The 14,521-nt window shown below is 43.6% G+C and overlaps 1 protein-coding gene across 1 annotated transcript in view; it reads right to left on the bottom strand.

Moving 5' to 3' along the window:
• The window catches only part of Rragd (Ras related GTP binding D), a 42,490-nt gene extending 36,467 nt beyond the window's left edge, over positions 1 to 6,023 (bottom strand). The window contains exon 1 of the mRNA XM_027928275.2: positions 5,601 to 6,023. Coding sequence (XP_027784076.2) covers positions 5,601 to 5,745 — 145 coding nt within the window. The 5' untranslated portion in view covers positions 5,746 to 6,023. The remainder of the gene's footprint in view (positions 1 to 5,600) is intronic.
• Between the last annotated feature and the right edge of the window lie 8,498 nt (positions 6,024 to 14,521).

The raw sequence follows: 14,521 nt of genomic DNA, 5'->3' as shown, positions 1-14,521 counted from the left end.
TAAGGCACATTAAATGAAAACAACACATATTTTTCAAAGGCATGAAGGTGAAGATCAAATCTTTCTCTACAAAATCCTCTCAAAATCACACTGATAGGCAACCCAAACACTCGATACCATACATAGGTATTTCCTTAACATGTGCATTTGATGACATTTCTGATGTGTTCTGCCTTACCAATGCTCCTTCCTGCAAACAGGGGAAAGTGTTCAATGAGCAGGAAAGAGGTAGTTATGGTAGGGAGCAAAATTGTCTGGATTTTCTATAGGAGTCGGGGAAAATGGAATAAAGCAGAAGGTGAACTCAGGTGGACACATAATTATCTTTGACAGACAAGATGCTCTTTCAGACTTGAAGCCATTTCTTATCCAGAACTCCAGGACTTGATTTTTCTGCCTGGTATTTCCATTAGTCTATATTATGTCTGTTTTAATATTAAATTGGGAGAGATTTCTAAGAAGAGTAGAGTCGAGTTTCTCTGATACTCTAAATCACTGGTGATGATCACTATGTTTACAAAATATCTAATTTAAGATGATGCTTTCTCTATATAGGTATTAGAGGAAGCACTTAACTAAGGTGTGACTTTGGTAGCATCATTTAAATTTTCTTTTTAAAATATGGAATACCTGGGCTGGGGTTGTGGCTCAGTGATAGAGTGCTTGCCTATTATGCATGAGGCACTGGGTTCGACCTCCAATACCACACAAAAAAACTAAATAAACAAAATAAAGGTATTGTGCAAGTTTACAACTAAAATTATTTTTTAAAAATATGGAATACATGGAATTTGCAGGCCACCTGTACACAAGGTTCAAATTAATCTCTATGTTGCTCCAATTTTCACAGATGTTACCAAAGTAAGTTGTTTAGGGCACAAAGGATTGAACCTGAGAAACTGATGTGACTCCATTTTTGAAAACAGCTTCTACCTCAAGGCCTGTCCAGTGGAAGGGGGGCATGATCCTTGTCCTTGGAAAAACCCACAGAACGCTCCTAGGCACATACCCACCCTGCTGAGTTGTTTAACAGGAGGGATCTGCAGCACCAGGTGTCCCTAACTCAGTTACACTAGGTGAGGACCCATAGCAACCCCCTAGCAACCACCAATCAGCGTGAGACAGGGAAAATATCTGAAAAGCCTGGTGACCCTCCCAGTAGCTTTGGTAATTGATAACATGGTTAGGCCACCCTGCAGTCTAGCGTTATACACTCTTGCAACCTCTCTCGGCCTAAACCAATCAGTTCAAATATATCCACCACTTGAACTAACCAATCACCCTTACCCAACTTGTTCCCACCAGTGAATGTGCTAATCAATGTTAAGAGTTGTTGTTTGATTTTCCCGCAGTTATAAAATGATTTGCTGTGTGATGTTATGACGCGATGCATAGAGTATCCCCCAAAACCTATAAAATCTCACTGAACAAAGGACCAGGACCTTTGTTCGGTCCCTGGGACCGCTGCGTTGGGAATGGTTATGAGTCCAGGCTCGAGCCTGCAATAAAGACTCCTGTGTGATTGCATCGGATTCAGCTCCTGGAGGTCTACTGGGGTCCCACGAATCTGGCATTACAAACCCAGGAGCATTTTACCGTTGAGCTACATTCCCAGTCCTTTTCATTTTTTATTCTGAAACAGGATTTCACTAAGTTGCTGAGACTAGCCTCAAACTTGTCATCCTCCTGCATCACTGGGATTACAGGCGTGCACCCCTTACCTGGTGAACCCAGCTCTTTTGGAACAAAACGGAATTTCAAGGAAAGGGGCTTACATTTTCACATAGTTGACCCTCTTCTCTAAGCATTTTTTTTTGCGGGGTTGCAGTCCTGGGGATCAATCCTAGGCCCTTGCTCTACCAGTAAGCTATATCTCCAGCTCTTGACCCTCTTATAAAGCTCAAGTACTTGTAGCTTATGATGTGATCTCAGAAAAGTTTCCTTGACATCTCTTGAGTCATGGTTTTAGTATCAGAAGAATGATTATCTCAAATTTCAAGGAATGATGGGAAGAAAAATCATATAATTTTTAAAATTAGATAAAAAGAGTTGGGAATTTAGCTCAGTGGTAGAATACTTGCCTAGCATTCAGGAGGCCCTGGGTTCAATAATCCCCAGAACAACAACAAAAAAAAAAAACTTAAGGGAAAAAAGTGATTTATAGTTGGAAAATGATGAATTCACATTATGTACACACTTTCAGGAAGAATCACCTGCTAATCTGGATCTTCATGCTTCCAGTAACAACCAAACTGTTGCTTTCTCAGATTCTAAGCGGGTGTGCAGGTTGCTGTGAAAAATAGGCCAAACTTAGGTAGACTGTGGTGGGCAGCTGTCTTAACCAAGTTTCCCCTAAAAATTGGGAAGGTCTTTGAGGGGAAAACCAATTTCACTTTCTGATTAAATATTTTATTGTATTTGGTACTGGGAATGGAACCCAGAACCTGGCACACATTTAATATGATCTTTTAATTCCTTTCCTTGTTATTATAATTTTTAAAGCACAATAATTTGCTAAAGATTTAAAGTCCATGGGTCTAAAATAATAATTAATTATGACGCAAATTGTGGGGTTGTTGTGGAAGAAGGGTTGCTTAGGGGCTGGACTGAGCTACTTGTCCAGCCCCTAAGCAATTGTTTTTAATGGGTTCATCAGTGCCCCCTTTCTGAAGATTTATCTGGACTGTAGAGGTTAAAGGTAAGACTCACCTTATCTGTGATTAATTACAATGAAAAAAAAAAGACTAAAAGTGCCTAAATCTGTCCCCAACAGAAATAAAGTGCCTGAGAACACTCCTGCTATTCATGAATAAAATATGGGGTGGAAGCCAGAGAAGTGCAATTTAAGTCTCACCTTAGCTGCACTACATTTTCAATGCACAATGTGGTAAAACTCACAAGGTGCTGCTTTAAACATGAAATCAGATTCCTTTATAAGCCTCACAGATTGAGGGAAATGAAAATTGCATTATCCACCTCAGTCCACATGTCTTGCACAGTTCCTGACAAATTGCCTTGCAACTAACTAGTGATGCTTGTGGGTCATGCATCACCCTCCTAGGATCCCATTTGCCGGGGTAAGTTTCTGAACCTCATGGGAAAAGTCCAAGGTCTCCACTAAGAACAGGCACTAAACCAAGTCTCTTAGGATGGAGAAGGGAGAAGAGTTCCCTACAAAAATGCTTTGCTTGAGTTCAAAGTGCATCATATCCATCTTTACTCAGAATAAATAAGTCCCTGTTTTTTATATTCCATTTCTTAAGTTTGAGAGCAGGTAAGTGTGAATTTTACCCAAAATAAAACAGGATTATAATGCAACACATCAAACAGACTTCTGAAGGACACAGGGAGGGAAGCCAAACGCCTGGCTTCTCTACTCCCATCTCCAACTCCCTGGGACCATATCAGTTGGCATGACAATCATCAGGGCCAGTCCTAGCTGGAATTGCTGACAGGAGCCTATCTGCTACTGTAGAAAACAAATGTGCTGATAGAGATTCTGCTCTAAGATCTATATCTCCAAATCAGAGCTAAGGAAACCTGGAAAGAACAGGGGCCAAAGATAACAAAGGAAGTCTGAGATGCAGACCACCTACCTACATCAGGCCCAGGTGGAAAGAGGCCAGGTTTAAGTAATATTTACCAGGGCAAATGTTAATGAACTGCTCTTCTCACTACATTAATATATTCAATACTTTTTTAGCAAGATTCCAGGATGATCCTAAGAACTCACATGGGAAGTTTTATTACCGAAGTCATCAAAACATCAGCTACAGGCAAGTTTGCCTTTAGGTTAGCAGCAAGGAAAGTCTCCAAGTCCAGGATCTGGAAAAGCCATTGTTCAGGGAATCTTACCTTTCGGGCATGGTTTTAATTTCACTTTAACTTCAAGTCCCAACATCAAAATTTTAAAAGTTCCCCCTTAAAGAACTGCAGAATAAACAAACAGGTCCTGTGCTTTTCCAGGAATGTCTCTGCCCCAACCCCCACCCCATCTCCAAGGGACAATATTAGATTGCTGACTTTTCCTCCCCTTTTCTTCTGTTTTTTAAGCATATCACACATGCACCCCATGGTGCACCTACCATTTCAAATACCTTGCAAATATATCCCCATTCTGCCTCTCCAGGGTCTCCAAAGAATCTGGGAGGAGCCAACAAATGCAATTTGAATAATAATGAAGCAGCCGAACAATTTAATTACAAAAGGTAGCCCCAGAGACTCCATAGAAAGGGTGCAAAGCCTTTCTTTATCTACAAAAATGTGGCCTGGAGATCAACTGTGGGACCAATTAGTGGGAATGCATTAGAGAGAAGTGCACAGGTGCACACACCAGTTTAAGCAAACTGGGAATTAGCACAAATCCTCCCAGGAGAGAAGATGGTATGGAGGGAAAAAGAAAAAAAAAGGTGACTTGGAAAGCTGTTTTCTCATCTGCCAGGCTCAAGGCTAAAGTTTACTTTTTTCTGATTCATTGAAGGTAGTGTCTACTGTATGTAGAATAATCAAAACTGTCCTCAGAGAAAGACTTTGTACAGAGAATTTAAAATAAGTGAATTCTCGATAAAAGTTCTAAAAATATCAAGCCACAAAGGTACTTTTATCCCTTGCCCAATTTCTTCAGTATGAAAGATTAAAGAAGTTAATTCCTTCTCTAAGATGCATACAGCTTCACCAAGAATAATGTTATGTTTAACAGCCTTGTTCTACTGACCTTTCCAATGACCTTACAACACAGAATCTTTTGCTTGCTTTTGAGGAAATTTTTAGATTGTTCTTTTGGGAATCCTAAAAAGCGCTCAACGTCCTTAGATCTTAAAAAATAAAATACAGGAAGCCTCTACAGGCTGAAGGATAGCTACAACCTGCTTCTTGAACAGGAAATAGTTTGCTTCAGGGGCAAAGAATGCCCTCGCCCCGCGCTCACTCCCAGGCAAGCACTGCCATGCCCAGCTGGTGACACTGAGCGCAGATAAGGTGTCCTAACAACTGTATTTGCCTGGATCCCGGGAAACCCGCGACCGCTCGGCGATTCCCGTAGTGAGCATCCCCCCCCAGCAACCGCCCCGAGGGTGCTCCCACATTGAAGCCCCAGGACCCCTCCAGTGGCAACGCGGGACAAGACTGACACCCGCAGCTGCAGACGACCCTGCCAGTCACGCTGCCGCCGGCTGCCTTTTTTTAGCCACGACATCTGACCTCCGCTTAAACAGCAGCGTTCAGGGAGAAGTCCCAGGGAGCGCCGGCGATCCTCTCCTTTCCCAATCCCGGGACCCTGCGGAGAGCTCTAGGGGGAGGAGGGGAGAGGCACCAGCCCCGAAAGGGGCCAGAAAGCGCGCGATCCTCCTGGCCAGACGCTTCCTCCTTCCCGCTTCCCCATCGATCACGGTCTCCCCTCCGCCTCCAGCACCGGGATCCCCCATTTTGCTGCTCCAGGTCGCTCCTCTACAGCCCCTCCCCTCCACCCCCTAAGTCCGATCCCCTGGATCCCCTCCAAGTCGGCGGCCCGCGCGCCTGGCCCGGCCGGGGCCGGGGAGACACCGAGAGAAAGGAAAGGGGCGCGAGCTGAGGACTCGTGGGGCCAGGGGCCGAGCGCTCACCTCCCTCCTCGTTCCCACTGTCCGGATCGGCGTCCGAGGAGTCGGGCCCGTCCCCGTAGTCCGCTAGCCCCACCAGTTCATCCTCCTCCTCTTCCTCCTCGTCGTCCTCGTCCTGCGGCTGCGTCTTCCCCAGCACCTGGCTCATCGCGCCCACCGGCCGTCCGGCCGTCCCAGGGACAGCAGGGGTCCCGGGCGGGAGCCAAGCCGCCTCGCCAGCCGCCCACAACCTATTTCTGAATTGGGGTTTTGTTTGGAGCTTCGGGGGAGCCGGCGGAGGCGGGGGCAGCCTGTACCCAGCCGCGGGCGGCGCCCAGGTCCGGGTCGCGCGGTTCCCAGCGCGCCCCGAGCCCCCTCCCCCGCCCGCCCGCTCGCTCGCCCGCCCGCTGGCGGAGGAGTCAGCCGGAGCGCGGCAGTTCCTCCCCGAGGAGGGAGAGGGAGAGACTGCGTGACCCGAGTCACCTGACACACACTGTCACACACACATACACACACACACGCACACACACGGGTGCGCGCGCTCACCCGGCTGCAGGCGCGGCTCGGCGGGGCGCTGGGCCGAGGCCACACACACACACACACACACTCTCTCTCTCTCTCTCTCTCTCTCTCTCTCTCTCTCCCCTCCCAACGAGGGGTGCGGGGCGGCGCGGCGTCCTCCACCCAAAGAAACACTCACACACAGACACACACGCTGAACACTGGCCCCCGGACGCGGTGCTGTCACCCACCGCGGCTGCGCGCCAGGGGCCCCCACGCGGAGCTACTGCACGTGGTCCGCAAAGGCGGCCGAGCCGCGGGGGGCTGGGGGTGTAGGGAAGCTGCACGTCCCGAGAAACCTCCTCGCATCCCGCTGCATACACACCAGCAGTGCCTTTCCTTGGGCCGCAGTCTCCAACTTTCAGTCCTGGGCTAAGGTTCGGGTCCCAAACAGGCTTTCCCCCAACACTGCTGCGCCCAGGCCCCCACCCCAGAGCAGCATGCCTGCCGAGGACACCAGGTGGATGCTGAAGTACCCGGAGAAAAGAACTCAGAGAAATGCACAGCGGCAGTGCAGTCTCCATAGCAATTGCTTTTTAATGTGTCTTTATGGTTCAAAGTGTTTCCCACCAAGAATATTCAAAACTCAGGCCTACGCAGATATAAATGTTTCTGAAGAAATCACATGCCTAGTGGCTGCCTAGACTAAATAATAATTCTTCTGCAGCCTTTTGGAAAAGGTCTGGGGTGTACAACACGCTCAGGGGCTATTCAGAGCCACCTACTCAAGTCTCATTGTTGCCTAGACTGTAATCCCACATGAAATGTTTCCAGGCTTTTGTGGGAGGTGTGTGTGTGTGTGTGTGTGTGTGTGTGTGTGTGTGTGTTTAGGGGGTGAACAATTCTCAAATAGGAAAAGCAACGATGTGGGGGTGAGGCTAAAACGTGCTTTCTTCCTTCATAAGCTTCTCACCACAGGACATACTGTACCCACCCTCCCAGAGTACTGGAAAAAAAAAATCACGTGGATGAACTTCCTTCTGTGTTTAACAGAATAAGAAAAAAACAGCTGGCCAGCAAGGTGATCCAGATCCTACAGGTGCCTGCAGTTCAGCAGGTGTTGTGACAGAGGAGAAAAGGAGAAAGGCAGCTCAGGCTGAAGACTGTCTGGGCCCCAAGGGTGCAGTTTCTAGTAGGTGACCTTTACTGAGTACTACCTGCTGGGGATTACTAGTGGGGTCCAAAGATGCTAAAGGGCAGGAATAGAGGAGCTCTAGTTCTGCCAAATCATCACTTGTGTCCTGGATTATTTAGTATTCCTGGGTGTTGAAAGTAGATGTAAACATCTTCTAGTGGGTGGCTGCTTCTGATAGGAAAGTCCTAGATTTTCCAGGTGGACAAAGTGTAACTTGGTATGACTGCATGGGTCAAGGTTCTTCCCAGGAGGAAACTGAAAAACCTTTAAGTGAAGGGACAATTTGTAGAGTTGTGGGCAGAATTTGGGGAATCAACACAAGAATTTGCAATAGTGGGAAGATATTACCACTTCTAAATTTATAAAGGAGAGAATAAATAAAGTTATACTTCGGAGAGAGGCAAAAAAGGCATTTTAGCTGAAGGGGAAGTAGCCACTGCTGGAACCATCTGACATTTAGGACACAGCAGTAGAAGGAAATACCCAGAACTCTCCAATCACACCTTCCCGCCACTCTTTTGTAGAAGTTTCCCTTTGGTCAAATCCAAGGGGAAACCAGAGGACAAGAAAGCCTGGACCTAGTGGAGACAATAATGAGTAGGGAGGGCAGACTACTCCAGCAGGTAGTGCTCCCAGCCTGGAGTGGGATACAAACAGCATAACCAGCATAAGAAGGCTCTACTTAATGTTATCACAGGCAAGTTACTGTTCTAAACCTGTCTCTTCATCAATAGAACATTATCCCCTAAGAGTTATTAGGAAGATTAAAGGAAAATGAAATAAAATTCAGGTTCTTTCCAAGTTCATTTCCTAGGGGTAATTTTCCTAGCACATTTTTATCCTTTCTATAAAAGGAAGCCCTGGGGAAGAAGACTTTCCCAGAATGACTATGAAGACTTGCTTCTCTCCCAGAGCTAGCCTACTAGCCTGGGAATGCCTTTGAGCTGGCCTGATTCAAGCTGCAGAGAGCTACTTAAAGAGCCTAAAAGACAGTCTAGCATCACCCCAGACTCAGACCTACTAGGGCATCCATGCCCTACTAAGTTTATATGCCCCATGGACCCAGGGGTGGCCATTCCCCAAGAAGAGAGCTCTTGGGAGAAATACCAGCAATAGATCAGAGCACATCCTATTTGAGAATAGGACCATCTTGAGAATAAAAAGGAGCAAGTACCACAAAAATCAAATGAAAATAAAGTTTTCAATTATTCTCTACTCCCAGCTAGATAAAAGAGTGATATACAGGTTAAAGACATTCTAATTCACTGTCATTTGAGAAATATATAGTATTAGCAAAGTTTGAATAAATAAGACAGGAAAACATGTATTGCTTTTCATTTTTTGCTATTCTTATTTCAATACTGTCAGTTTTCAGACAAGGGACTTGTTGGGGAAAAAAATCCTTGGAACAATTCTAGAATTTAAAAATCATTTGTGTGAATTCTTGTTCAGAATTTAAATAAAAATTGAAAAACAGGACAAGAACCCTAAAAGTCTTTTAGAAACCCAGTGTGGGATCTGCTCAGTGAATTAGTGGCTATCTTGGCCATTCTTTGTCCTGGAGCTCAGCTTGTCTGTGGATGTCTCTCTACCAGAGTGTTCTCATTCTTTGTATGTAACCATGGCAAGAGGCCTTATACTTGACCAAGGCTTAGGACATGTACAAAAGAAAAGAAAAGAAAAAAGAGAGTGTAGAGGGATAGAGAAGGGAAAGGTAGAGAAAGAGAAGAAGATGGATAGTACATGGCGATCTTCTTCAGTATATCTTCCTTAATACAGACCTAGCGTATTTTGAGAAAAATTTTAGGAAGAGGGAGAAGCCAAGATTTCTACTTACTGTAATCCTTGGGAAATGCCATAGTGAGGTAAAAATGAACTGTGAACTATAAACAAGCAACTAGGAATGAGCTGATATGCAAGAAATGATAGCTTGAAGAATTCATCCTCCAGGAGTCCCTGAAGATTTTAAGGAATAACAATTAAATGACAATTAAATGCTTTTTATTGGGCAGGGCAGGGGGATACTGGGGATTGAACCCAGGGGCACTTAACCACTAAGCCACATTCCCAGTCTTTTTTAATTTTTTATTTTGAGACAGGGCTTTGCTAAGTTGTTTAGGTCCTTAATATGTTGCAAACACTGACCTCAAACTTGCAATCCTCCTGTCTTGGCCTCTTCAGTCACTGGGATTACAAGATGAATTTTGTTTCTTACCCATTATTTTCTAAAAGTAAATGGAGATTTTTCCATAAATGAGGTACTATTTCAAAATAATGTGAACTTCAAAATATTGAGTAAGTAATATTATCTTCCCTACTTTATAGATAATAAAACTGAGGTTACACAATTTACCCAGGTGCCACAGGAAGAAGAATGGCGGAATTACTTGAAATTCAGGCACCTCTTATGTGAGAATTTATTCCTATTTAATGGCCAAGGTTAAAGGCTACATTACACCATTGAACTGAAAGGGTGGGAGGGAATTAAAGAGCTGGCTTCCAATCTCCTAGGTCAAGAAGAAAATCTCATCAAGTTTGGGGATACAAGCCTGAAATCCCAGCTACTCTGGAGGCCAAAGCAGGGGGATCACAAGTTTGAGGCTGGCCTTGGCAATTTAGCAATATCCTCAGCAATTTAGTGAGACCCTACCTGAAAATTTTAAAAAAAATAAGGGACTGGGGATGTTGCTTAGTTAGTAAAATGCCCCAGGGTTTAATCCCCAGTCCAAAAAAAATAAATAAATAAAATAAAGAAAGAAAGAAAGAAAGATCAAGAACCCACATAAACACTCAAAAATTTGTCTGCTTTCTTAGGCCATTTAATTTATAGGGTTTTACTGAGAGGAAGGGGGGGGGGAGCTGCTGAAAAACTTCTTAACCAACAAAAGACAAAAGAGAAAACTTCTTGTTATAATAAAATTGTCCATTGTCATCATTCCTTTTATTTAGAACACAACCATCAAGTGATTTAGTTCCTTTTCTGGTTTAAATGGCCACATTACACTGTATGCTAAACTAAAGTATAAAATCTAAATGTACTTTTGCCTGAAATTCTGAGTTTTAAAGGCCAAAAGTTTGTTTCCTTATTTCAGTGAATTATTTTGCTGTTACCAATTAGATGTCTTGTGACAAAGAACATGAGAGCTATTTAAAAGAAACCTGCACAATGTAGGCAGAGTAATTGCAGTCCTGAATAGGGCAAACAATTAAATACAGCCTGCATCCTGCATCCTAGGGTATTTTGAGGCATCTCATGGCATTGTGCCTGGTTCCTGGGATTCACATGTTGAAAGCTTTTCATGCTTTCTTTTTAAATATGTATTTAAAGCTATTCACTCTCTCTCAAAGCAAACAAAGAAAAGAGCCTGCTGCAGGATCTTGCTGGACTCCTTATATACAGAGAACCCAATCAGATTTCTCAAGAGGGCAGCTCAGAGCCTCTGTCTCACCTAAGACAGTTGATGAAACTCATGAAATCATGAACAATCAGGAAAATCATGTTCACTGAGGCAGACCATCATGGAAAGAGATTTCATTAAAATAATGTTCAACTATTTTAAAAACATACATATGGTAAAAGAACCCAGGGCTAGGAATGTGGCTCAGCGGTGTTTGTCTAGCTTGTACCAGGATCCAGGTTCAGTCCCCAGCACCACAAAAACATACTGTGGGAATAACAACAAACCCTAACAGCACAAAAGAATATCTACTGAAAAGTTAATTTCTCTCTCTCCTCTGACTATAATCAACCCCCATTCTCAGAGGGAAACACTCTGCCCTTAAATGAACAAACATACTCATAGCCATTTTAGAGATTTATATTTTATAACATTTTTTCTTTTTTTTGGGGGGAGGGGCAGTGGAAGGGATTGGGATTGAACCCAGAGGCACTTTACCACTAAGCTACATCCCCAGACCTTTTAACTTTTTTATTTAGAAGCAGGGCCTCATGAAGTTGCTTAGGGCTTTGCTAAATTGTTGAGGCTGGCCTTCAACTTGTGATCCTCCTGCCTCAGCCTGCTGAGTTGCTGTAACTTCATCCTTTTAATAATTGACTAATGCTACATAAATAAATGGAAATTGGTGGGATGTTTTTAGTGTTCTTTGAAGAAATAAACAGAGAAATGTGATTTACAGGGATAGTCAGAGAAGACCTCTCTGAAAGAGAGCTAGCACACAGAAAGTAGGGGTGGAAAGTATTACTCTGAAGGTGTATTACCAGCTGGAAAAAAACAAAAAAAAAGGGTCAGGGCTTGGTGTTGGAGGAACCAAAAGGTCAGTGTAAGGTAAGAGGTAGCCACAAGGCATAGGTCGCCTTTTTGGACAGGTTGGGAGTTTGGATTTTATTCTAAGCACCACTGGAAGCACTAACAATTTTTAAGAAGAGAGGAGACATGGGTGGTTTACTTTGATAAAAGCTAACTCTGATAGATTGTCTCTGAAGATAACCGCAACTATCCATCCCAACCCATGTGCCCTTTTGCAAATGTGACTTTGTCACTTCTCCCCTCAGTTACCCTCCTTCTTGAATCTGGGCAGTCCCTGTGACTTGCTTTAGTCAGTCACTTTCCTTTAGTCACACTTGAGTATGGTAGAAGTGACAGGGACATGGTGCAGCTTCTGAGACTGAAATGTAAGATATGGTTGCTTCCTTTTAGCTTTCTTATAGCCCTGAACCACCATGAAAAGAAGTTGAAGCTAGCCTGCTGGAGAGGCTCCATCAGCAGAGAGACCCTGAAGGGTGACCAAGCACACGGTCACAGTTACAGAGGTCCCAGTACTCAGCTATTCCAGCTGAGGGTCCAGACATGTGAGTGACACCATATTGGATTCTCCTGCCAACTTCAGTTCCATGCACAAGTGTGGCTCTGTGACAGACTCTCTTCCAGCTGAATGTTGCTCAGCTAACACAGAATCATGAGCAAACAAAATGAATGCTTTTAAAAAACCATGGAAACTTTGAGTTGCATGGTTATGCAACAGTAGATGGACATACTCAGGCTGATGTGGGGAAAATGGATTGTAGGGGCCATCAGGGTAGAATGAGAAATAACAGTTCAGAGGCCACTGTGGTTGCCCAAAAGATAAACAAGAGGGAATAGAGGAAACGGAGAGAAGTGGGTAGATTTGAAATAAGTTTACGAGGTAACGTAAGATTTGTTGATGATTTTGACATTGGAAGTCAGCGAAATATACCTCTGAGGCATTTCGCTTGAGCAATCAGATGTACAGAAATGAGGTTTATTAAAAAGTAAGTCTCACATAGGAACGGGCTTATCCTGCAATTTCAATATCGATTATGTTATTATTTTTGTTGCTTTTGTTTGCAGTGCTGGGAATCAAACCTAGAGCTTTATGCTGATAAACCAGTACTCTTGTACTGAACTACACCCCCAGCCCTGTCATCTTGTCTCTTTGACATAAATAACAAAGTTTTCCAATTGCAAGCCATGACATTTGTGTTATCCAGGAAAAGTCCTAAACTAATGAGTTAGAATTTCTATTTACAGACATTTATAATTTTTTTGTTATATCTTTGTGGACCTTTAAGAACAAACTTTTGACATCATAATGCCCTACCATGAAGCAAAAAGCTTTTGACAGTAGAGTCAGCAGAACAGAGGTATTAAGAACTCCCAGTGTCTATAGATCGGTTTGGACTTGGCAACTCCTACTTTGAGATAGTCACACCAACTTGTATACTCAGTGATGGAGGAAGGCAGATTCTCCAAGACAAATAATCTTATTACAAATCCAGTATGGCTGGGTGAGGTGGTGCACACCTGCAATCCCAGTGGCTCAGGAGGCTGAGGCAGGAGAATCACAAGTTCAAAGTCAGCTTCAGCAATTTAGTGATGCCTTAAGAAACCCAATAAGACCCTGTCTCTAAATAAAATACAAAAAAGGCTGAGGATGTGCCTTAATCGTTAAGTACTCCTGAGTTCAATCCTTGGTACAAAAAAAATAAAAAATAAAAAATCCAGTAGAGCTGGGCACAGTGTTGAACACTGGTAAACCCAGCTCCTGAGGCAGGAGGATCAAAAGTTTGAGGTCAATCTGAGCAACGTAGCAAGACTCTGTCTCAAAATAAAAAATAAAAAGAGTCGGGGGAGGTGTAGCTCAGTGTTAAAGTGCCCTTGGGTTCAATCTCCAGTACCACAAGAAGCAAAAACAACAACAAAATAAATCCACTCAATGAAATCCAGAATCTGCTACTTATACATTTAATTTCTTTTACTTTACAAAAGTGTAGAAGACACTGTTGTCAGCTACTTACCAGCCATTCCCAAACCCCTTCCTTAAGTCTGCTTCTAAGCTAGAGATGAAAAAGTCAGATACTCAATCTCTTAAGACTCTTTCGCATCTGGCCAGTCAGATGTAAGTGGAAATCCTGCTGGGGAACTTCTAGGAAAGAATTTACCTCCTGATAAGAGAGGCTGATGGGAGAGTCCCCCAAAGGCACCCTTTGAGCACAGTTGTAAGGTTCCTGATGATGAGAACACCATGGGTGACCAGTGTCGTCTTGACTTTCCAACCGTATGAGAATGCAGGACATTACGAACCAATTGTCACAAGATGGCTCTGCAAAGAATCACTTTCCTTGAACTGACCAACACTGGGTGAGCAGGTGATGGTGGTTAACTGTAAGAATATGGTACTTGGAGGTGGAGAAGCCCTCTTGCATATATGAGATAACAGGCATAAGATTAAAAACCCATCACAGGACAAGGTGTGGTGGTGCGTGCCTATAATCTCAGCACTTGGGAAGCTGATAGAGAAGAATTTCAAGTTCCAGGCCAGCCTGAGCAACTTACTGAGACCCTGTCTCAAAATTTTTAAAAAGGCTGGAGATGTACCTTAGTGGTGACGTGCTTCTGGTTCAATCCCTAGTTACACAAAACAACCCAAAACTATGTAGGAATCTGAAGCTGGGCTCTTGTAAACATCTCATTTTAAAAGGACAAAGAGGAAGAGAAGATATTTCCAGATTACAGTATAAGACTCTAGTAACCTCATAGACCCAATTTGGACATAGACTTCCATGCCTTCTTTTCAACCTGACTTTGTTTTGCTTTACTAATGTTCTTCATTGATACCAGCTATTGCCAGCAGTGAGACTTTTTGTATTGATGCTTGTGTGGAGTATCTATCTATCTATCTATCTTTTTTTTTTTTTTTTTTTGCAGGGCATGGGGATCAAACCCAAGGCTTCATGCATACTAGGCAAGTGTTCTACCAATGAGCTACA

The sequence above is a fragment of the Marmota flaviventris genome, chromosome 6 (genome assembly GCF_047511675.1).
Source record: "Marmota flaviventris isolate mMarFla1 chromosome 6, mMarFla1.hap1, whole genome shotgun sequence".
Classification (NCBI taxonomy): Eukaryota; Metazoa; Chordata; class Mammalia; order Rodentia; family Sciuridae; genus Marmota; species Marmota flaviventris.
This window is presented reverse-complemented; position numbering and strand designations above follow the sequence as displayed.